Genomic DNA, 24,640 nt, shown 5'->3' with positions numbered 1-24,640 from the left:
GTCTTTCCTGTGACCATTTGATCTTTAAGGAAACCTTCGAGAAAAAAAAGATGTCAATTTTTGTAATAATGCAACAATACTAGTTTAATGAAACGAAAGGCACAGATCATGCTTTTTCAATCTCCCTGATTGTTTTAAAGCGAATCTCAACACCATTCTCTAATTTGAAAATTATATAAAACACAAAAATGTTACTGGATGAGCTAAAATTTGAAGAAACGAAATTATTTAGCCCCTAAATTTCTACTTGGCAACATATAAGAGTAATCTGAATCTGAAAGAAACAGAAAGATAATGGATTGAGTACTTATTAAATTGTGATCTCGGGGTTTGTTGTTATTAAAAATGTTGTGATAAAAGAACTTTTCTGTCCTTCGCGGCTTGAATTCAAATAGAAAATGATTTATGAGGTAAAAAATCGTAATACATAGTTTTCATTTCGTAGGGGTTTTTTTCTTTTATATTATTACAAATTGAAATTAATAATATTTCGAATCATGAAAATTTACATCATGATTTTTATTGTAAAAGAACATGGGTCGTGGTAAAATTTGTTTCCTACCTCGTTTCCTTTATATTTAAGAGATGTGCATGTAATTTATTTGTAGTTTCTACATGGAATCACTGAAGTGGTGGATTTTTAGCGTTATGCAAGGAAAACACGGTCATGTTGATTTGTTATTTTTATGTGTTTTTCTGAAATGTAAGCGGAGTTTATTGTTAACTACGTAACTTTTATCTTTTATGGTGCTTCGTATTTGCGTTTCGTTTCCATGTGTGCTCCCCCATCCCCGTAAAAATACAGTTATCGTCTTTCACTTAGTTTTTCAATGGATAAATTTTAAAATTTTTATGGAGTATGAATTGCTGCCTTCTAGTAATGAGATTATTTTTATGAAACTTAAAAGTGACGGAAAAAGTCATTTGTACTAATTTATCTTGCTTTTATTATTGAAGCAAAAGTAATTACTTCTTTATGAGCATGAAATTGGCTGTTCATATATGATTAAAAGCTATAGGATGATATGTGCGAATTGAAATGTTTTGATTATGTTGGATGTGTTGAACTGAGGTATTCAGTTTTTTTTAATCACAATGTAATAGATATTTTTTCAAATAAGAATTTTTGTGTCGCAACCTTAGTAACACACAAATTTGTATAATATTCAGTGATAGCAAACAATATTGTATAATATTGTCCATACTGGAGAATCGAGCATATGGCGGCAAATGGTGCCAAGATGTAATTTTTTAAAGATAATTTGCTAAATGTTTTTTTTTAATTTCTTATATTAGTTTAGAGAATTTTGATAGGTTTGGCTAAAATTTTTCATACCTTGGCAAGATGCCTGGTACTAGATTCTCCTGCTTTACCATATATTGTTGAATATTGCATAACGTAATTTATTTAACGACATTGTGCAACAGGTTGTGCCATCTAGCATTATACGTTCTTTGTGACCACAATCCATTTACCTGGTTGAAAATTGTTATTTAATGCATAATGTAAAATTCAGTATTTTTTTTTTTTTTTTCACAGATACAAAATAGTATAATAAGTGTATAAAGTAGTATCGTGGAAATTAATAAAAAAAACTTGCATAGAATTGTCAATTTTTGTGTAGTTTATAAACTCTTAATTTAGAAGAGATGGTATGATTTAAATTTACTTTTATGAGTTTGTATAAAGCAGTAATATGTAATCTTTTAAAAGTTTAAAACCATATTTTCCATAAAATATTCATCTTCTTGGAAATATTATATGATACATTATGTAATAAAATAATTTTAGATGAACAAACTTTTCTAAATTTCTTTAGAAAAATGGGACAAATTGTTGAATTTTGAAAAATTTGCTTGAACTCGCATTTTACATTGTGAATTCAGTTATGAAGGCATTTAGGTGACATCAGAAATTGATGATGAAGAAAAAAAATTTGCTGCCCCCCCCCTTTCACATTTTACAGAAAGCAGATATTTAAAATTTTGAACATTTTTTTTTTTTTTTTTTTTTGTAAAAGTGAAGTTTAGTGTGCCCCTTGCTGTGCCAAGGAAGCCAAGTCACCAATAAAGATGGCGAACAAAATAAACACTTCTGTGAAACAGTTATAGCTACTACTTTATGCATTAAAATTATGATCTTTTCTGATAAGTATTATAATTTTTATTTTAATCTGAGATTTATTTAATCTGTATCTAAGATTTTTATTTCACTTTTTTTTAACCTTTGGGATCAGTATCGCTGCTTATCTTAACAATTTTGAAGTTTTTCAAACCGGTTGTACCAGCCTGTTGTGTAAAGAACAAAATTTGGAGCATGCAATACCTTTCGGCATATGAAGAAGGCACCGGGCAGAATTTTTTAACTTGAAAAAAAAACCCATCCTACGGCATTGATAGCGGCGGGAGCGGGAACCTAGTTGCTTTGCTAGCAAATTGAACATAAGGACTGTGTGGCTAACAGGAACAGTACATACAAACAAACATCCTTTCCTAACTTCAAATATATATATATATATATATTCCAATTAGAAAAGTAAAAATATATATATATATTCCACTCGCCTTTCATCCATTTTGCAGATTCAAAATACTTACTATTATCCATTCACTAGACATCTATTCTTGCACATTTAATGATACAATAAATTATCAAGGCAACCAACCATGAGAGCGCCAAAAGAATTTGAAAACTGCGAAGAATTCCATTGAGAAGATTTTTAAAAAAGGAATGCAGATAATTTCGTAAAGTTAGAATTCTGGCGATTTCTTAAAGCGCATACTGACAATTAAAAGTTTCAAAAGAATATTTTTTGTTCGTATTTTCATTAAAAATAAAATTGCAGTGTCTTATTAGTTGTAAAAAAACTTTTAATTATAATAAAGAATAAAATTAAAATCTTGAATTGATATTTTTTTATTATTTTTAATTTAACATTTTTCATAAGATAGTTGTAGTTCATGTACAACTCGACCATTGTAAAAAGTAGTAAACAAAATAGCATTAGGGATACTAGAAGAATGTTCCGGTTAGGTTGCCATGTTTGTGACAAACTCGTTGGCACACTAATCTTCACTTTAACTTTTTTGTTTTGTTTTGCTGTGGATAGTAATTATATGCAATTTTGTAAAAATTAAGTGCATATTTAGAAAAGTAAAAAGCCGATTTTTAAAAATTCTTAAAATTTTTGTTGTAAATTTCTGCTTATAAAATTCGGATTTAATAAAATCGCACATAAGCATATAGAAAGTAAGACCAAATAGTATTGAAGTATTTATGTTGAAATGTAAGGTAATTTTTATTAATATGTAAGGAAATTTGCGCATTTTTAGTAAATAAATTTTAACTGTATATGTGTAAAATATAGTATATTTTTCCTTTCATAAACTAGGTATAAAGGTCAACTCATTTAAAAATTCTTCTTGATTACCATTCAAATTCAGAAAGGTATTGGCTTTTCATCGATGTTTAATTTCAATTGCTCTCTAAAGAAAGCTAAAAGACAAGGGATTTTAGGGGTAAAATGTGAATTCAAGAATATGTTTTACATGGCTGAATTTCAAATATAGTTTCTCTAGCATTTCTGGAAGAATTCAGAAAAATGAATAGAATAGTTTTATCCATATTCATTAGTCACATAATGTATGTGGTTAAAAAGGTATTAAAAAATACTTTCTCTATTTCTTTTTAAATCTTAGCATTATATATGTACTTTTAATGATATGTAATAGTACAAGTACAATAAATTTGCTCATTGTTAAGAGTCCCACCCTCCCCAATTTATTTTTCAAGAGTTGTGGAAAGAACTTAGTAATGAAATTTAGAACTTTAGATTCCTAAAGTCTGTTTTAAGAATGTAATTTATGTATAATATTTTATTTGGATCAAAGTAGTTACAAATTAAAATTGATGAGAATGGAAACAAGAGTGAATGTTTAGCTTTGGAATTTTAAATTCTTTTACACTCCATATTTGCATTTATCTAATTATATCAATCTGAAATTTGCATGATGTGGAATGAAGGTTCTTATACTGCCTTCATTCAATCGTTTTAAATCAGAATTATAGTTCTAAAATGTTATGTGCTTTAAAAAATATGTGTAATATTTTATATCCAGGATAAAGGTTCTTAAGTTCAAATTATGTGACTTTTAGAATAAGTCAAACTTCTAAGACTTGTGTCATATTTAATTACGTGGCCTCCTATATGTTAGTATCCTTAAATTGATAGTAGGAAGAGATACTGGCTGTTAAATATTAAAATCTTTCATTTTGGACTCACCTTCATGTAAGTGAATTGTTTCTAAGACCCTACCATCCTATAACATGCATGTAATCCTTTCACAATATTCATTGCCCTTTGTACGTTCCTGGTGAAAATATTTTTTTTTCCATTAAAAAAAAAAATTGTCCGTTTTTGAATGATGCACTTGTTGAAGAGAGAGAATGAAGAAAAAAAAAATGATGTAAAAGAATTTTGACGTTTATTACTATACTACTTTTTACTGCAGTGATATAATTTGTTATAATAACTTATTCGTACTCATGTAAAATATGCAATATTTTGTGACCAGGTGTGTGCATTAATTGAGGTGTAATTTATTATATTCTAGATTGTTAATGAAAATATGTTAAGAGGATTCTGCCAAATCATTTACACTAGGAATTAGGAACTAGGAAAACTTTAAATAATATTGTAAAAATGTAATGGTAATTATTTATCTTTATTAAAATGAGATAATTTCCAACTATCTCATTAATTTTAATATGAGCAGTGATCTTATATTTTTTGAGAAAATTTAAACTGTGTTACTGGTCATTTTCAATTAAAACATTTCTTTATTTATTTTGATATTTAACATAATACACAATAGAAAACTGCAATCATAAATGTATACAACCTTCAAATATTTGATAGGGAAGACTTGTATTTGGATTACTTTCTCTATTATACAGCTAAAAACTGTCAAATTTACATTTTTATTTTAGTAATAAGTATCTAATTTTATGTGATATATATTCAATATTAATATCCATTATTTATAAATAGTGAAATAAGGAAAATTAATTAGAATAAATTATAATTGCACACAAAGTGATCCACTGTATGAGGTCTTGTACCTTAGATATCATGCTCTCTTGTACTTTGAATCATATTGTTTTCTGGACTGTTATTATTTCCTTTCCCCTCCATATTCCATATGCATTGAAGAGGAAGGGCATTTAATTTTAATTATGCATTTTTAAGGTTTTTAAAGAAGTTTTCAGTATTGTTAAAGTTGAAAACATTTTTTCATGACAAACTTGTGTTTTTTTGCTTGCTAAAAGATAATTTTGCAGCTTGCTTTTGTAATAGGTTCAGTTCATTTGCCATTGGCTATTTTTTAAAATATCTTTCTTTCACTTGACTAGTTAAGTGGCCACTGCAAAATTATAAGCCAGATTCCTTTCATTAATGCATATTTCATCTTTATCATTTTCATCTATGTATTCTACTAAACAGGATTCTTCTGTTTCGGGAATACTTCCCTTGTGGTGTATCAAGCAACATGTTTGAATTTTTTGTACTCAAATTTCTTGAAAACAATCAAATACCAATTTATGCTGTTAATTTTACGTTAGATACTTTACATAACTCTCTAATTGAAATTTTTTCTTCTGCTTCAAAACATACAGCTTCAGCTGCATTTTTATAGCTTTTGGGTTAATATTTTTATTTTCCTCCCTCCATCATCATGTTTCATGTGTAGTCATATAACATAGAAAAGACCAGGATAACTAATTTTATAATCTCGCATCAGTGATCCATGATAAAAAAGATGACAGTTCATAATTCTAACTCTTGATAATATTTCCAAACTATGTTTGAACTTAGCTCCATGTAGTTTTATGTATGAAATTACAATAGATAAATTGAGATGGAGTGAAAATGCTTAAACTATTCTTAAAGCTTGTAAACAAAATAATTCTTTAAAAATTTTACATTTTATGTAGAAAAACAGTTTTAAACCACACACATTAATAGGTTGTGAATGGTAAATAACAAGTTTCTGCTAAATGCCAATGATAATTGTATGAATTAATTCAATGTTTCGCTATGAGATGGTAAATTATTCAGAGATAATGTTTAGTGAGCTAAAGTACCAGTTTTCCATAAAAATAGAATATGTATTGATGGATGCAGTTTAAAACATTACCTGCTTTGTCTAATCTTTACTTATAATAATGATGGATGTGTATCTGTGTATTGACATTCTGAAAGCTAAACCATTTGACCTAGAGCTATGTAACTTAGTATATGTATACTTTGGAGAATGGGAATGTGCATTTTGGAGTGACTAACTTTTTAAAATTTTAATTGAAAACTAGTGAAAAATTTTAGTGTTTTATCTTGATAACTTAACAAAAATATTGCAGCACAAAAATAATTTTAAAATCATCTTAAAATTTAAATAATATATTTTCAATGATACGAATTTTAAGCATATTTTGCAATAAGAATAGAAATATACTGAAGAATTCTTAATGAATGTTAAGTGTACTATGAATGATAATGCAAATACACTAGAATTCTAGAAGAACACTAAAAGCATTGACAAAAGTCATTAAAGTTGCAAATATTTTTTTTTCTCTCTTTATTTTACAGTCCAGTATTAATATTTATGCAAAACATTCCAAATATGAAAAATAGTGAAATTTAATTTCTGTTTTTTTACTGGGAAAGCATGCGATATATGCTAATTCTGAGAAGTATTTGTAAAAGATTTAAATTTATATATAAAATATTTAAACTTGAAGGGGGGAAAAATGCTAAAATTTATATTGTTTTAAGTTAGAAGTTAGGTTACAAGAAAAAAAAAAAAAAAAGACTAAAAATAGCAAAGTACATCAATATTTTTATGAATTTTGTGAGAGCTGGCAGAAAAAAAAATGCATAATAAAATGAACAAAACTCCATAAAACTTCAAAAATAGTATGAATTGTATACAGTGGCTCTCAAAATTGAGTATACACTATACTCTTTTTTCTTTAATTTTATTCTTTTTGATCTTAACATTCCTATTTATGGCTAATATTTATAAGAACGACCAAATATACATTAACGAAAGTATTAGGTACAAAACGGAGGAATCAATAATATTTTTATTACAGTAATTTTTATGTCAAAGTTGCTAATTCCAAAGTCGCAAAATTGAGTATACACCTTATAAAATATGCGACTTGACTACCATTATTTATTTCCAAATGAATAAGTAAAACAATTTTCTTACTTTAATTAGCAATTATTGATTTCCAAGCGAAAACAAACGTCTTGGTCATCATAATGAGCTTTAGAAATTAAACAAATGTTGAAATTCGGAAACTTGTTATTTGATTGTCTGACGATGGTAAATCTCTACAAGAAATTGCAAGGAAAATTCAACAGAGGAAAGGATGCGTTCAAAAAATTATCCAGAAGTATAAAATGTATGGGCAAATTGCTAATAAACCTGGAAGAGGAAGAAAATAAATCCTCAGTGCCATGATCAAGAGAAGAGTTATTCGAGAGGTAGCAAACTATCCTAAGGTGAGAGCTACAAAAAATGCTACATCTACTTCGAGAACAATTAGAATGTATATTTCTGCAGAAACAAGTCGAAGAGTAATCTGAAAAGCAAATTATAATTGTCGCGTAGCCAGAACAAAACCATTCATTTCAAAAGTAAATCAAGAGAAAAGAATTTCATTTGCTAAAAGTCATATTTCAAAGCCTCCTGACTTCTGTAATAAAGTAATATTCAGTGACGAAAGTAAGTTCAATGTTTTTGATAGTGATGGTCAATGTTATGTTTGGAGATAGCCCAATTCTGAACTTCTTCCTAAAAATACCAATCCTTCTGTCAAGCATGGAGGTGGTTCACTTCTTGTATAGGGCTGTATGTCTGCAAAAGGAGTGGGAAATTTAGTTTTCATTGATGGAATCATGGATAAAATTAAATATTTGGATATTTTGAAGAACAATTTAAAGCAAAGTGCCCAGAATTTGGGTTTAGGGTCAAGTTTTCTGTTTCAACAAAATAATGACCCGAAACATACAGCTAAAGTAATTAAGTTATGGTTGTTGTATAGTTGTAAAATGCAATTACACACCCTCCTCAATCTCCAGATCTCAATGTGATTGGAAATTTGTGGGCACAATTAGGAAAATCGGTTCAACAACACGATATTGGGGGCAAGGAATGCTTAAAAAGTGTATAACAAGAAGAATGGTCGAAAATATCCGGCGAAACAACTCAAACTCTTGTCAACTCAATGCCACACCGTTTACAAGCTGTTCTAAGTGCAAAACGATATGTAACAATATTTTATCTTTTTCTCTTTTTGTTGACAGATTTTGCTCGATATATACTCAATTTTGTGGCTTTGGAATTTGCAACTTTAACATAAAAATTACTGTAATAAAAATATTATTGATTCCTCCATTTTGTTTATTAGCTTAATACTTTTGTTAATGTATATTTTGTCATTCTTACAAATATTAGCCATAAATAGGAATGTTAAGATCAAAAAGAATAAAATTAAAGAAAAAAGAGTATAGTGTATACTCAATTTTGGGAGCCAATGTATCTATCAAAATTTGCAGCTTAAAGATATTTTGTTGAGGAGGCTATGCTGGCAAACCATTAAGCTGGTTATTGCTTAAGGAATTTGCCTTTTGTGTGAAAGTCACCAGTATCTATTTCATATTGATGATTTTCAGTTTAAAAAGATTTTTTAAATAATTTATTCTTTTGATTGATATTTCATAGAATGCACAGTAAAAAAACTACTCGTATATATACTTGAAAATATTTATAATATAAATTTGAGATAAATTTTGAACTTTGAAATTTTTTATTCAGCTGCTTTGTCTCTAATTTGAAATGTGCACTTGCCACGAGATAAAAAATATTATAATTCTGCTGGAATGAAGGAAGGCTTTTTTGCAAAATTGCTAAAATATAATGTATGGAACCAGCCTTAAAATCTTATAGTTTCATAAAGTTTTATAAAACTAATAAAATTGTTTGTTTAATATATTTTGAAATTATTTAAATGAAACCATATTAGTTTTTTATTCCTTCATTATTTTACTTCAGAATCAGTTGTGCTTGACTGAAATTTTTTTTTTTTTAGTTGGAAGTAGAAAATATATATTAATAATTTCCTCAAATAATATAATTAATATAAACTGGTTGTTTAATGAATGGTTAAATAATTAGTTTTAAGTAACTTTTTCTGATTTGGAAGGAATTGATATTAATTTTGGAAAAGAAATATTTTTAAAAAATTAAGATAATGTTATAAAAATTCATGTTTTAGTGATTAATTATTAATAAAATAAGATTTTGCATGAATTCTTTTTAACACTGCTATTTTCGTATTTCATTATCATTAGGCTTGTTTTAATCTGAAAATTGTGGATGAGTAGCTATTCATCCAGTTATTTGTATTTATTTTGAGACAGTTTTCATCCACTTTTTAAATTCCAGTTTTGATTCTGTGATAAAACTTAAAACAGGTTGGCTACAGAACTAGAATATTGGGGGAAGATCATGAAATTTTAACATCAAGCATGGGTGTGATCAGTAATTTCTCTGTATCTGAAGCCTAATGTTGCCAAAACAGTCATAGCAGCAGTAACCTGTGGCAGCTGGCTTTCAAGGGTATAGTGACTTTTTGGAAATTCATTACAATAAGAAAAACAATAAGCTAATGAATGTGACTAACAACAACCGTAATGAAACTTTCCAAAAGATTGGTTCTCACTTTACAAAGAACAGAGAGCATTAATAATTTTGGTTCGACTTGTTCTTACAGTGATGTTATATAATTGTTAAAAATGATGATGGCACTTTACCATGGTAACAGTAATGTTGAGAGAGAATTTTCGATCCATAAAGATTGTCTATAGGAGAATATGAAAGAGCAATCACTCATTGCAAGAATTACTTATGACTGCATTCAAGTAAATGGTGGAATAATCAGTATTGAATTGTAAAAGCTATTGATTTTTATTGCGAGGAATTCACAAGCTAGATATGAAAAAGTATAAAGAGAAGAAGCAAAAGTAAGGAAAGGAACTATTTGAAAAGAAAAAGAGAGTATAATTTTAAAAAAATTCAGAGCAAAAGAAATAGTAATAAAATAAAATAAGTAAAATTCTTGAAAAGTTCAAAAAGAGAGTTTGAGAGTTTAGAAAGAATTTTCAGACCTCAAAATTTTGTAAAAGAAGTTTTTAAAACTTTTTAATTGACTTAAGGCAGAGTAGGATTGGTTCTTTTATAACTAAACTGTTTTTATATTTATTCTGCAACATGTTATTTTCGTACTTATGCAAAAAGTTCTAATTAATTATTGAGCTAATTTAAAAATTTTGAACAAACATAATAATATTTACTGTTAACATAATATAACTTGCGCTGTATAGATGCAGTTTTAGGAGCAAAGTATTTTGTTAAAATTTCCTGTACTTTTATATATATAAATGTAATATACTGTTTTTTTTATATTAAATAACTCATAAAAGTTTTTCATAATGTATATTGTGCAAATACAGTAATTGTGAGTAGGGAAAAAGCCAGGACACTAATATAATTAGTAACTGTAAAAGGGAAATTGTACAAGTTAAGTCAAGAAAATTTTTTCACAGTTTCTATAGCCACCATATAAAATTAAAAATTAGAATTATTAATACAAAAAGTTGAAGCTCTACAATGTAATATTAACTTTTCAAATAATATATTTTCACTTTCAAAGAATTAGATTTTATCAATTTCCCTAAAACTGTTATTTTTTCTCAGAATTTTGTCTAGAATGCTTTTACATACCATGATTAAGGATGAGAAAGAGAATAATACTCTTACGAAAACAATATAAATTAAGTGTTAATATTATAAAAATGTTATTATCTTTATCCTTAGTTATATCCTTTTCATCAATAATTAGACTTGGAGTTTGACATTTTTTTGTTGAAATGTCTTAAAAGTCTTGCTTATTATGATTATCCACTTATTATGATTCAGAAATGCATAAAAAAATTTGTACAATATATGAAATACAGATATTTCTGAATATTTAATGGGGGAATGTTATTTTAAGTCATGCAAATGATCATTGAAAATTAATAAAAATTTAAAAACATATTTTCATTAGAGTATTAAAAGTAAGGAATAATATTATCAAAAATATAGAAGATAAAACTAAAATATATAGTTATGAAGCATGATAAAAATAATTTAAGCAAACTGGAATTTTAATCAAATTTTTAATGAATGTTTAAAAATTTTCTTGATACCTTAATATGATTTACTTTCTTTATCATGTTGTATAAAGTGCCTCACTTTTATTCCCTTCTTTTTTGAACCTCCAGATTTTTGTTATTTTCAAATTTGTAGTATGCTAATAAAGCTGCATGGAAAAAAAGTTTCCTAATAGTTTTTTTATAAATTTTTAAAATTTTAGATTCACCAAAAGATGCATTTAGAATTTTCAAACTGAAATGGTAAGAAAAAAATTTAAAAAATAATTATTGTGGATTTCACAAGACTAGAACACCTAGAATCACATGCATAGTAATAATAAAATTCTTTTCTAAGGATCGAGCCTTTGTAGCGATTTCTACAAGTGATCAATTTTAATTTAGTTAAAAGTTATATTCAAAATATTTATATAAAAAAAAGATATGCAATTGATTGTAGATTTTTCTGGAATCGTATTTAGAAAAGCATTAACTGATTTAGGACCTAATTTGGAAAGATATTAACTGATTTTTTTAATTGGATGTTTTCTTTTGAGAAGTTTATATTCCTTTTCACACAAATTTGGGAGTATTTTCAAATCTTATTATAGAGAATCTAAATGTAAATTCTTAATTGAATCTTAAAATATTGTGGAAACTGTAAGAAGATGCAATTGTTGAAATTTTAGAATTGCAGCTCACTAGTTAGTGAGTGAAGAATTGATTACAAGATTTTATTTTTAACAAAGATGAGTCAGTTGAAATTAAAAGTTAATATTACATTTTAGGTGAATTTTCTAAATAAAAATTAGGCAATTCTCATAATATGATCAATATTAAGTAAATGTATATAACTCTTAGTACACTACGTTGAATTTAACCGAATCAATTGTTTAACTGAAATTTATATTTTACTTGTACAGAAAGAAATTATTTATGGAACATTTATAGTTGGTGTATCTTCACCTTTATTTTTAGTGCTGAGTATATAACTATTGGCCATTTTCTTTAAAAATAATAAATTATCCTTTTAATTTTACCTTTTGATTTATGCTCTTTTTATGAATTAATATTTGTTATAATATTCTACTTTCAAATACTTTTATTTCATCCTTTAAAATTTTTCTTCCTTTTGACAATATAGTATATGATTATATAAATACTTCTGTTTTAGGTATTTAAGAAGTTGACATGATTCTTCTATCTTCTGTTAATATTTGAGTCATGTATCCACTTCTTGTTATGCTTGATCTTTGGTTCATTTGAATGGAACAGATGAAAACGAAACGGTTTGCTCTTCTTCTTGCTTGTGTTTTATGTACTACTATTGTTGTTCTCCTATATGGAGACCCATCAGTTCAGCCCTCACTTCAAAATATTGTTTCAGAAACCCACTCTCGTCTCTCGAATTGGAAAGCAGCTCAGGTTTGTACTGAAATTTCTTTAAGGAAATAATAAAAGGAATTTTATGAGTTTCATTCCTGTTTTTATTGTACATTTTTATTGATTTTTTTTTTCTTTTTTAATTTCTTAAAAATTAAAGAATTTAATTCCTTCATTTCAAGAAATGCCTCCATGCTTGCTCTTTTTTTTTTTTTTTTTTTGAGACTTTGAACTATTTAAACAATAGCAGCTTGTCTGTTAGAGGAGCTGCAGCCTACTCTAAATTTTTTTTTCAAGACACTGTTTATTAACCTGTTTGTTAACTTTATCAATCTCCCCTTGATAATTCATGATTTGACCAACTGTAAATTAATTAAATTGAATGAGTTATCATTATCACAGTTAAGAAAATCTATCTCTTCCTGAAGCCTTGCAGTGTCTCAAAATTGAAACCATAGGATCCTCAGGCTTCCAGCATTGAATAATCATATATGTCCAGTGCAAATTATATCTCTAAACTAGGAGGATCTTTGAAGAGGATCTTTTGGGAGTTTTTTTTTTTTTTTTTTTTTTTTAAGACTTCCTTAGCTCTGACCTTAGGAAAAATCAATAACCAGGCATCTTTTTTTCCTGCTTCCTTTTCCCTCAACCTATCTTGTTTCTCTTGATTTTTAAAAAAATTCCATTGTAATATCTAGGAAGGAAAGTGTTATATCTCTTTAATCAGTTGATCTCATAAAATTATTTAATGTAACTGGGGAAAATATTTTGAAGATTTTTGTTGTTGTTAATGAGAACAAGAATAATGGTTTGCAAATGCTAGTGAAATTGCCTTATGAGAATGCATTTGCCTAAAAACAGTTTTATAATTTAAATAATAATTAAATTGATTAGAAATTAATTTGATAGAAAAAGCATTAAATGCTGCTTATTTAAATTGCAAAATATTCTTTTAAACTGAATTTAAGAATTTTTAATAATAATTAATAGCATTTTTTGCTTTCTCGTTACAAAGAGCATTGCAGTAATTAAAATGTTCATCTTTGAGATTTTGATAAATCTGTTTGTTTTGCTGATTAACTATATATATATAATATAAAAGATTCCTGTCTGTAAATGATAACTCAGAAACTTTGTGAAGTGGATAGGTGAAATTTGCTGTATGATTTTTAAACCAAGATTATACATTTCCAGCAAATTTTGATTGAAATTCTTTGAAGGAAAGTTTGTCTATATAACTGTCAGTGTTTATGCCAGTTTGATAACTCAAAGATACCGTGAGCTATGTAGAGGAAATTCTCCATGTTGTTTTGTTACTAGAATTCAATATCTGTTTCAAATTTTGGACCAAATTTGCTGGACTGTCTGCCAGTCTATCGATTCTTTAATAAATGAATGTAATAACTTGTAATCCTAAGCTGAATGACTTAATCTCTCTAGTTTTTGATCATATCCATTAATTGGACAAATTGTCACTGTGTATGTGAAAATGGTAACTACAAAATACTCTAAGCATGGTACTTGAATTTTGATATGGGATCTTGACATTAAAATCATTAATTTTGGATACATTAAGATGATAAGAAAAGGTCTGAAATGCATACTTGATTCTCTTCACAGTATAAGATTTAAAGAAAAAGAAACGTTTCAGATTGTGTAAATATTCAGAAGAGTGGGAGGAAGAAGAAAAAAAAAGAAGATTCCTTTTGGATTCGGTAGATATTTCAGCCCTTGAGAAATATTTTTTGCTGATGTCACTACTGAGCTTGTCATTCATTTATAAGTTTTATATTTAATTGGTGTTGCAGTAACAATTCCGAAATAAATATTTAGCCCAAAGCAACTTAAAATATAAGATGCAGTGAATAGTGTTATTTTGACATTTTGCAAGAAAATGCTAAAAGAATCTGCTTTTAATACCAGGTTAAGAGGAAAACAGGCTGTTAGAAAGTTTTCTCGTTTGTGTGTTTGTTAGTATTTGAAGCTTGGATGGCTTGTGCTTAGTGATATTGTAGTTTATTTTAAATACTACGGTTACTTGTTTGCTTTATGTTTTTGAAAATACTATTGTCATATATAAGTGAAACTAGTAATTGTAAAAGTATAAGTCCTTTATTGATTTCTTTTTCACAGTTATTTCTGTCCCATGTTTTAGTCATGATTCCTGTCCAATTTAAAACACTGGAAAAGTGAAAAAGCTATATTGCAATATGTGTAATTTTGTGTATTATAACCATATTTTTATATTTTTTTAGGTTAATAAAAATAGTAGCCAAAGCATTTTGAGTATTATGATCATGTTTTTATATTTTGTTAGGTCAATAAAGAAGTTGCCAAAGGACCAGATCCAGAAGAAAAATACTTAAAACGTCTTGGATTTCATATTGATAAACCTCGGATATATCCAGCTGATCGATGGCTAAATGTTACTTTACCTGTTTTTGCTACAGCTTTATATGAATGTGACAGTCATTGTATTAATGGATTCCTGAAGTCTTTCCAGCATTTCTTTGGAAATTCATTTCTCATAATCTATGATTTAGGATTAAATCCTTCAGAGTATTCAGCGGTATGTATTTATTTTCAAATAATTATATAAGAAAAAGTTGGGAAGATAATGGATAGTAAAATTAAGAATTGGATGTTGGTAGTAGTCCATAGGAAAAACATAGGTTAATGATCAAATGAATTTTAAGCTGCTAATTAAAAAAAAATGTGGTGGGATTTTTCTGGAACCCTGATTGCTTAATTAATAATTTGCTTGTTTGTTCTCAAAATTGCCATTTGGTCACCGATATAGGGTGTAAAAAATTTTGTTTTGAATGCTGATTTATTACTGTTGTTAAATTGCAAATTTTGTTTTGCTCTCAGAGCAGTTAGCTAAATGCTTGTTTTAATATAGTCAACATTAACTGATGAATAATATTAAAGACTGATTCTTAAAGGCATATTTATTTCCTTTACTTCAAAAATTGTGTATTTTAAGAATATATATTTATGTTTTTTGAAAATTTAATTTAGAAAATGAATACTAACTTTGATAAATCTGTGTGGATATTAAAATGACATGAAAAGGCTGCTTATTTTAAAAGGAAATTTCAATAAGTAAATAATTGTCAAAATTATGAAATTAAACATGTTCAACTTACATGTTATTGAACTGAAGCTAAACAGCTTTCAATAAAACAGAAATGGTTTGAATTATTTTAAATTTAAATATTGAGTTTAATTTCTGAAAATTTATATCCTTTTCAAAAACTAATATGTTTCCAATGGTTTACTCAGATTTAATTTGCTATTGAGATACATTTAGTTTCTGAACTTTATTCCTTTTGTTCATATAGTGATTATATATATATATAAATATAAAGTATTGAACAGAAAGTGAGAAACTAAATATTTTCATATTTGGTAATGCAATATTTTAATTCTAATTCTATTTAATTTTTATTAGCAAATGTGGAATCTATTATTCTTCCCTTAGATTTTTCATGTTTTGGAAAAAACTTTTTAAAATTAAAATGTCAATAAGCTTAATTCTTATTTTTTTTAGTTAATTAAAGCTCTGATCTGTTTCAGATAAGTGGTATTTGCAATTCAACTAATTGCAACCTAAGAACCTTCGATTTTGATGCATATCCTTCTCACGTTCGGAATTTACAACTTTTTGCTTATCGACCAATTATAATCCAGGTAATTTAATGTTAAATAACTATGCATTTAGATAATAAGTATAATGACTTATGCTTGTGCTTATCTGTAAAAGTTAGTCTTTATGGTTTAATGGAATAAAACAACAGCCAAGGGTTTAATGCTTTGTGAATTTTGAATTAACTTATTACTTGATGCAGTCCAACAATTTAATATAATTCATATCGATGTGCATCATTATGTAGATTTATATATTGTAAGATCTGCATTTTGCATTTCTTTTGCAAGCTGCACGTTCCCGTCGTTTACTAATGGCTTTATTGTATATTTTCATATTCATGAATGAAAAACATATATTTTTGATTGTAACTTTTAAATAAAATCCCTTTCTCTTTATTCTTTTAAATGTGTTTTACTGAAAAGCAAAGATAAAGAGATTATTCTTATCGAACTAGATTTCGGCCTTTGAAACTGCTGATTAGGTTGTTCCAAATTTCTTAAAAGGAATTCGATATTGTCTCACAAATTCAAATCATATCCTTCGGTAATATATTGAGCTACTTTTGTTTTATTTATTTAAAGATAAAACATACATGTATGAGTTAAATTGTCGATTTTTTAAACATATTGGTGTGGACTGTGCTGTTTCCTCTTACAGAATGCTTTCGGTTGATTTATAATGTACTCCATTTGTAGAGTATATTATTTGATAAATGAGATTAGAATTATAGTTACACAATAAATTTAGTATAAAAACATATCAACATAAAATAAACTTAGGAAAACTTGTTAAAATTTTTAGTATATGCTTATATAACTAATACAATAGGAAGTTTGCTTGAACTAAGATACCGGTTAAAAATTATTATGCTATAGGAATTCAAAATTTTCTGTTTTGAATTTACTTTATACATTGACCTGCATTACAACTAATAATTCAAAATTGATGTACGAGTATCTGTTGTACTTTGGTGCCTAAGAAAATCGATAATCTTTCTCATGTTTCTGCTACCTGATATTTGATATCTATTCAGTCACTTTTAGTGACTTTATTGAAGAAATATGTTAGATTATTTTTTTATAAATAAAAGTGACTGCAGAAATATTCTTGTAAGATCTTTTTGTGTATATATGATGTGTGTGAGAGAGTTTTCTGAAATTAAATGGATTTTACAAATTTTAAATATGATTAACATTTGACAATATATTTCAAATGAATTTTATTCAGAAATTGTATTAAATTTCAAATTTTCTTAGGATACTTGTGAATATAATTATGAAATAAATCAATTTATTTCCTGTTGATCAGTCAGTGATAAATGACAGAGTAGCCCGTTTTGTTTTTTTTTTTTTTTTTTTTTTTTTTTTTTTCTTTCTTTTCTTTAAGGTTACATCCAAAGGTAAAGGATGGGCATTCTTAATGCATTTTAAAATTAAGTATGAAATCAAGTAATTTGCATAGGAGAGAACTAATATTGGTACTGTTAAAATGATAAAAATAAAATGACAATAAAAAAAGTCCCATTAATAAAAAAGTTTATAATTTTTTCCAAACATATTGCTTCGCAGATATACTTTAAAAATAGCATGAAATTCAAGATGTTTAATTACAGAACATTTATTGCACAAAACAGAAATCACAACATTTGTCCTGTACAGTCCATTAATGTATTTTAATTTATGAGCATCTTGTATCTAGAGCCACATCCAAAAAGTACCCCAATTTAATTGATGTATTCATTAGAACTCATTATGGATTGCATATGATCCATATCTTCTGTGACAACTAAAAAGAAAAACTCATGGGCAGGGTTATTTAATAATCATGATCCTCAGATGTGGTAATTGCAGCAAATGCATGCTGAATATGTACAGCACATATATACATGTAAACCAGCCACTATTTCTTCTGTACACAATACTTTTCAGCTTCTAAAAATTTTCTATGTCACTTTGAATTATTCAAAGATGAATGGGAAATAAAATTTTCGTAGGACTAAAGCAATGAGTTTTGCCTCAGTACACCAACTTAGGCAGAGACACTTTTTAACGAAAGATACCATTCCTGAACGCCGCATGCAATGAAAATACTCACAACTGCATATGTAAATCATACTAGTGTCGTCTATAATTCTGTGTTCTTTCTTTGCAGTTTCTAAATACATCACCATATAATAGCAAAATGGAGGGGAAGGGGAATTTATTGTGAAAAGAGTTTTAATTCGAAATATATTCTTAAGGAACGAGATTTCTTCATTTCATATTTAATTCTAAAATGTGTAAAAAAAAATAGCTAATATAAAAATATCCGGTGGTAAAAAATATTGCTGAATGTAATAAAGTCAATGCCAATTTTTATTTGTCACTTGTTAAAACTTGGATTATTTAATTAATATTTTGTATTCTACCAACCAAGCACATTTTGAATGAATGTACTTTCTTTGAAGTAGTCAGAATCTTAAAATTTATATATCTGCATTCGCTGTCAATCAATAGATATACATGGAATTAATTTTTTGTTGTTGATATGATATTATGCAACTGTATATTGTCAAATTAGTGATATGTTGATTTATTTAGCTGTATGTATATATGTAATGACATTTTAAACTCTAATTTCAATTTAATTAATTTCCAAGGTTTTATCTTAATTTAGTCCATAGTAACTTCGTTCTAAAATATTCTCTTATTTCCTGATCTAATTCCACTTTCACTAATTAATTCATGAGAAGCTTTGTAAGATTGCTGAATTGGCTAAAAGCCTAACTTTCCCACACTCCGCTTGAAGGGCTAGAAAAATGTCCAATAAGCACATTCCTTTTTTTAAAAAAAATCCCTATCGAAATCTTAATATATTAGCACTCTAAAGAAATATTTTCCCTATCAAATTCTCAGGTTATATATATAATACCAGGGATAAAATGTTCAAGAGATTTTTCCTCATTTCTTTCTGTGGTGTGTGTTGCTCGTCGCTTCTGCTTGTAGATAATGCCTGCTTCTCCAAGATGAAATAAAACAACGTCACGAAATCGAAAGTTTCTTCGCTGTCTTCGAAACTGCATTCTGTTTCACATAAAATAATGCTTATATATATATATATATATATATATATATATAAGCATTATTTTATGTGAAGCAGGATTCAGTTTTGAAGACAGTGAAAAGACTTTTTACATTTTTAAATTCTTTTTAATCCATCGGGAAAGCATAATTATTTACAAGCAAAGACACAGCGCAGCACAAAAGCGGAAGTGGGAAAGAAGCGCGAAATAAATTATCCCTCCTCTTATATAACCTGAGATTTTGATAGGGAAAATATTTCTTCACAGTGCTAAGATTCTGATAGGGATTTCTGACGCATGGCAATCACATGTAAGGGAAACACAGGGATCTTTTAAAAAAGAATGTTCTTACTAGACATTTTCCTATCACTTCAAGCGGACCTTGAGAATGTGTCGGCGTTTAGCGCATTCAGCAATTTTATAAAGCTTCTCTTGAATTAATTAAGTAGAGAAAGTGGAATTGGATCAAGAAATAAGAGAATGAACTTACTATGGACTAAATTAAGATAAAATCCTGGAAATTAATTAAATTGAAATTAAGAGTTTAAAATATCATTATATAATATGTACTACTGTTCAAAAGTATTGCAGATTTGAAAAATTTAATGTTTTTTCAAGAATAAGCCCCCCTAAAGTAATATTTTTTTCATTTAAAATAATATTTTTTATATCAATATGTTCAATTAGTCTAAAGGCAAGATATAATTAAGTTATTGAACAAAAAAATATTTAATTTCAAAAAGAATAAAACACAAATAAAATGTACAGGTTATCAGTATCGGAATCCATTTTGGTTCCCCAGAATAAAATGAAGTAGAGATAAAATTTCAAGTTCTTTTGATCAGAAAAGATAATAAAAGAGTTCAAGTAACTGAAAAGCATTTAATATTTGATTAGGCCGCCTCTGGCTTCGATCACAGCAGCCACTCTGTTAAGCATGGAACCCATAAGGTTTTGCAACACTTCCTTCAGTATTTCATGGTGCCAAACTTTAATTATTGTTTCCTGAAATTCTTGTTTTGTTCTGGTATGATTCTCAGTTATTTTCTTTCCCTTTATAATCCATAAATTCTCGATATGTTTTTAATCTGGAGAGTTTCTTGACCATGTGAGAACACTAATACCATGTTTTGCAAATGCAGCCTTAACCTAAAATAACGAATGTTTCGATATAGAGGTCAGAACTGAACTGAACTGAAATTTAAAATTAATTATAAAGTTTATATTACCTTTTTCGATATATGGCATAGTGCTAGATCTTGCTGAAATGTCCATTTCTGCTTTAGGAACATATCACGAGCACTACGAAGCAATTGATCCCTCAGCACATCAACATACTTGTCACCATTCATGGTTGCCTGTACAAAATAAATTCGTCCATTTCACTGATATGACATGTACCCCCACACCATTGCGTTTTTTAGGTGTTTTGATGTACGAACCAGATATTCTGGTCTCATTTTCTCCTTCGCTTTACGCCAAACGTGATCAAGCTTGTGAGACATTAAGGAAAAGTGAATTTCGTCGCTGAATATAACTTTTCTCCATTCCGAAATACTCCAATTTTTGTGCACCTTGATCCACTCCAATAGTTTTTACCGCATTATTTTCGTGAGTACTGGTTTATTTCTAGAACTTGTGTTGTGTAACCAGCTTCAAAGAGTCTCCTGCGAAATTTTCTGGGACTGGCAATGTCATACGTGGACTCATTCCATTCTCTTGCAAGTGTAGCAGAACTTACAAATCTATTTTTACGGCATAATAGTGTCAATGTAACATCAGCACGTTTAGAAGATAACCTTGGGCGACTACTTCTCAGCTTTTTATCTGCGGTTTCTTCGGTTTTGAATCTTTATGAGGCGTGAAACAGACGACTCATTGTAGTCTCACCAATGAAAAATTCTAACATTTGAAATGCTTTCTTGATGCATTTAAATAATAGTCTGACGCTTCTCAAGAGTTAATTCACACATTTTAAAAAGAAATGAATAGTTTAAGTTGAAAAGCAATGCAAAGCGAACGCACTTCGACAGTGCAACAAACGAAATGAAATTTTTCGCAGTCGGAGCAATTTTATAATAATGAATTACCGGGATAACCCAATCATTACATTACATTGCTTCACAATGGATGACACAGTAGCTTGAAACTTTTCCACTAAATTTATACTAGAAAATATCACTTTAAATGAATATATATATATATATATATATATATATATATATATATAATATTACTTTTGGGGGGCTTGTTCTTGAAAAAGCGTGAAATTTTTCAAACATGCAATGCTTTTGACCTGTAGTGTATATATATTTCATTCCATGTCTTGTTTTTGTATTGATGAAATGATAGAAAGAATTTAGAATTTCTTAATGATATTTTCTTTTACATTGGAATTTATTAATGTACAGTAATTTAATAATTTAAAAAAATTATTTTAGGAAGTTCTTAATCAAGCTGGTGCTGTAATTATGATTGATGTCCAGTATGTCTTCACATCTAACGAAATACACAGTATTGTCAGCAGAGCTGAAAAGGATGGAATTGTTGCATGGCCTATAAACCAACCTACATCAGCTTTAACACATCCTCGAATGTTTGATTTCTTCAATACAAAACAAGAAAAATTCTTTTTCCACCGAATGGTTCAGCCAAATTTTATTATATTATACAACACAGACACAGTTCATTTTAAAATAATGTTTCATTGGGTTAAATGTGCTCTTGTTCCAAATTGCATTGCACCTATTGGTGCTCAAAATTCTGGTTGTAGATTTGATAAAAAACCACTTTATCGTTATTCAGGATGCCATAGATATGATATGTCTGCATTAAATGTAGTTCTTGGGCTTATGTTTGACTTTTCATCTAGTCATTATTCCGCAAAAGAAGAAGATAAATTCTTTCGTCCTGTTGATACTGAAAAAGATTTTACAACCGATGCTGACAAAAATTCAACTACTTTTCCCGATTCCAACTAATGATTGATTTTAGAAAGTGTGTATAATTTTTCTGTACATTCCTGTAATATTTTGTGTTTAATGTGCTAAAACTGTTTGTGTAAAAAATTTTATGTATTAACTATCATATACGATGTAATATTGAGAATACTTATTCTGTTATATTTATACCAAAGAGTAGGACATGTTTATTTGTAGAAATGACACTACTTCTGACTGAAATTTTTTTTTCCATAATTGTAAATTATGTGCCATTTGTTAAGATTTCATTTTATAAACCATTTGTTGTTATTTTTGCAATTATAAGACATTTATGTGTGATATTATTCATGTGAACAAAAATCTGTATTCATAATTACTTCATGATTAATGATTTTTATTTAAAAAGTTAAATAAAAATGTGTTTTAATTTTTAAAATGTGAAAACACTTCTTTGCCTATTTTCACCTTTATTGCATTTTTTGTTGTTGTTGTCTCAAGGGAGGGGGGACCACCCTGCCTGATTTTGCAGTCATTCATCTTATATGGAAATTGAAAGCACTATTTTAAATATAAAGCATCTATTAAAAGATTTTGTGCATAAAATGCTCATAAGATATTGTCTACATATTAAGATTGTATAAGTCTATTATTTTACATATATAAATGTTTAAAATCACATGCCTTTTCAAAAATATTCCTATATTAACACCCTTTTTTATGTCATAAATTTCTAATGGAAAATAAATTATCAGAATACAAATTTTGGTTAATATTATTATTATATTGAGAGACAGTTTCCTATTAAGATATTTAAGATCTCTGTTTTTCTCTAGGTATGTGTAACAGCATTTTCATTTTTCATGACATATTAAAGGTATTTTTATGGTTGTTATCGATTGTAATATGTAGATTATTACTTGATGCATGGCCAAGTATTATTGCTTTGTAAATTTTTGGCAAAAGTTTCATTCTGTCTTACCAAAAGATATTCAAGAGCATTGCAAGTTATATCAAAATGGTGCCCGTGTCTGAGCCGTCATTATGCTTAAAGTACAAAAATTTATAGTAAGTTTAGTTGTAAAATGAATGAAATAAAATTAATTGGAACTTTTATTGTTTAAAAAAATATTCGCTTTAGTTTTAAAATTAATAACTTAACTGATAGAGAAATAAATTTATCCGATGTTTTCACTTTATTTCTGCATTTCTTTATCAATGCATCATATTTCTATTATTATTGCTTAGTACTTGTTTATTGAAACACTTACGATACGATACGCCACTTTAATTTGCAAGCGTATTAATAAAGTGGTGGTATACCTCTTTCACTGGTAAATGCGAACCAGTTTTTCACCTTATATTACTGATTATTCAATCTTCTATGCAAGTACTTTTTAAATATGAAAATATTTGAATAATATGAAGATATTTTTAAAATATGATATGGGATAAATGAGTGTTACAAATGTTGAATGTAGATCGCAGGTCGTCACTCTGAATGTTTTTCATTTATTGTGCAGCCTTTATTAAGGATAAATGAATGCTACACTGTTTTAAGCAGTTAAATTAGTAATTTACCACATATTTTTCAAGTTCAGATATCAAGAGAAATTCAGAATCGGGTATAAGAATAATTATTCTGCATGATGTCTTTAAAAAACAACTACCTTAATATTTGAAAAATTATATTTGAATATTTTTTAATTATGTTAAGAGAAACACACTCAAAAAATTCACTTAAATTGACATAGAAAATTAAAACATTTATCAATTCAAAATATATTAACTACTAATATTAAATTAGAGGGGGAAATGTAGTTTACAAGAAGTATTAGCATTATACTCAAATTTAAGAATAGATATAAATTTAAATTTTACTTTGGTTTTTAAAAGCTTTAAATTCATTTTCAAAGATAATAAGAAATTCGCTTTAATTCGTTAGTGAATTATTTGACAAATAGGATTATTCATTTAATTGAGGTCAAATAAAAAAGTAACTACAAATAATTTAAAATTTGAAAGTCACTTATAACCTCGTCTTCTCTATAAATAATTAATGTTTTAAACAGAAATAATTTTAAAATTAATTACATTCGATAATCTTGCATATCTCAAAAAAACATCTTGCAAAATTTCTTTTACTATGAAGTTTACTCATCTCGACATTCAGGCACATTAGAATGCATTAATTTAAAAATTTATTTGATCCACTTCTATTTCATTTGACATAAAGTAAGAAATGCATGATTTTACACTGACAAAAGTATTTTAACTTAATAGTTTTCGTATGTGTATAGGATCATGTGTGATATCATATTAAGATTTTTTATCATTAAAAAAA

At 27.5% G+C, this 24,640-nt stretch overlaps 1 protein-coding gene across 1 annotated transcript; it reads left to right on the top strand.

The window, feature by feature from the left end:
- The first annotated feature begins 260 nt into the window (after positions 1–260).
- Positions 261–22,997, top strand: LOC129959464 (uncharacterized). The gene is made up of 5 exons (XM_056072304.1): positions 261–410; positions 12,436–12,686; positions 14,962–15,213; positions 16,224–16,337; positions 21,799–22,997. Exons 2-5 carry the CDS (start codon positions 12,528–12,530, stop codon positions 22,336–22,338), a joined length of 1,065 nt encoding a protein of 354 aa, XP_055928279.1. The 5' UTR covers positions 261–410; positions 12,436–12,527; the 3' UTR covers positions 22,339–22,997.
- Positions 22,998–24,640: the final 1,643 nt, after the last annotated feature.

Source organism: Argiope bruennichi, chromosome X1 (genome assembly GCF_947563725.1).
Source record: "Argiope bruennichi chromosome X1, qqArgBrue1.1, whole genome shotgun sequence".
In the NCBI taxonomy this organism is placed as follows: Eukaryota; Metazoa; Arthropoda; class Arachnida; order Araneae; family Araneidae; genus Argiope; species Argiope bruennichi.
This window is presented reverse-complemented; position numbering and strand designations above follow the sequence as displayed.

What these genes read in the sequence shown, in the direction of transcription:
- LOC129959464 (XM_056072304.1), top strand. Translation starts at nt 12,528, where the DNA reads ATGGAACAGATGAAAACGAAACGGTTTGCTCTTCTTCTTGCTTGTGTT. An exon ending in CGAATTGGAAAGCAGCTCAG is followed by an intron (nt 12,687 to 14,961) that starts GTTTGTACTGAA and finishes ATATTTTGTTAG; the next exon opens with GTCAATAAAGAAGTTGCCAA. An exon ending in ATCGACCAATTATAATCCAG is followed by an intron (nt 16,338 to 21,798) that starts GTAATTTAATGT and finishes AAATTATTTTAG; the next exon opens with GAAGTTCTTAATCAAGCTGG.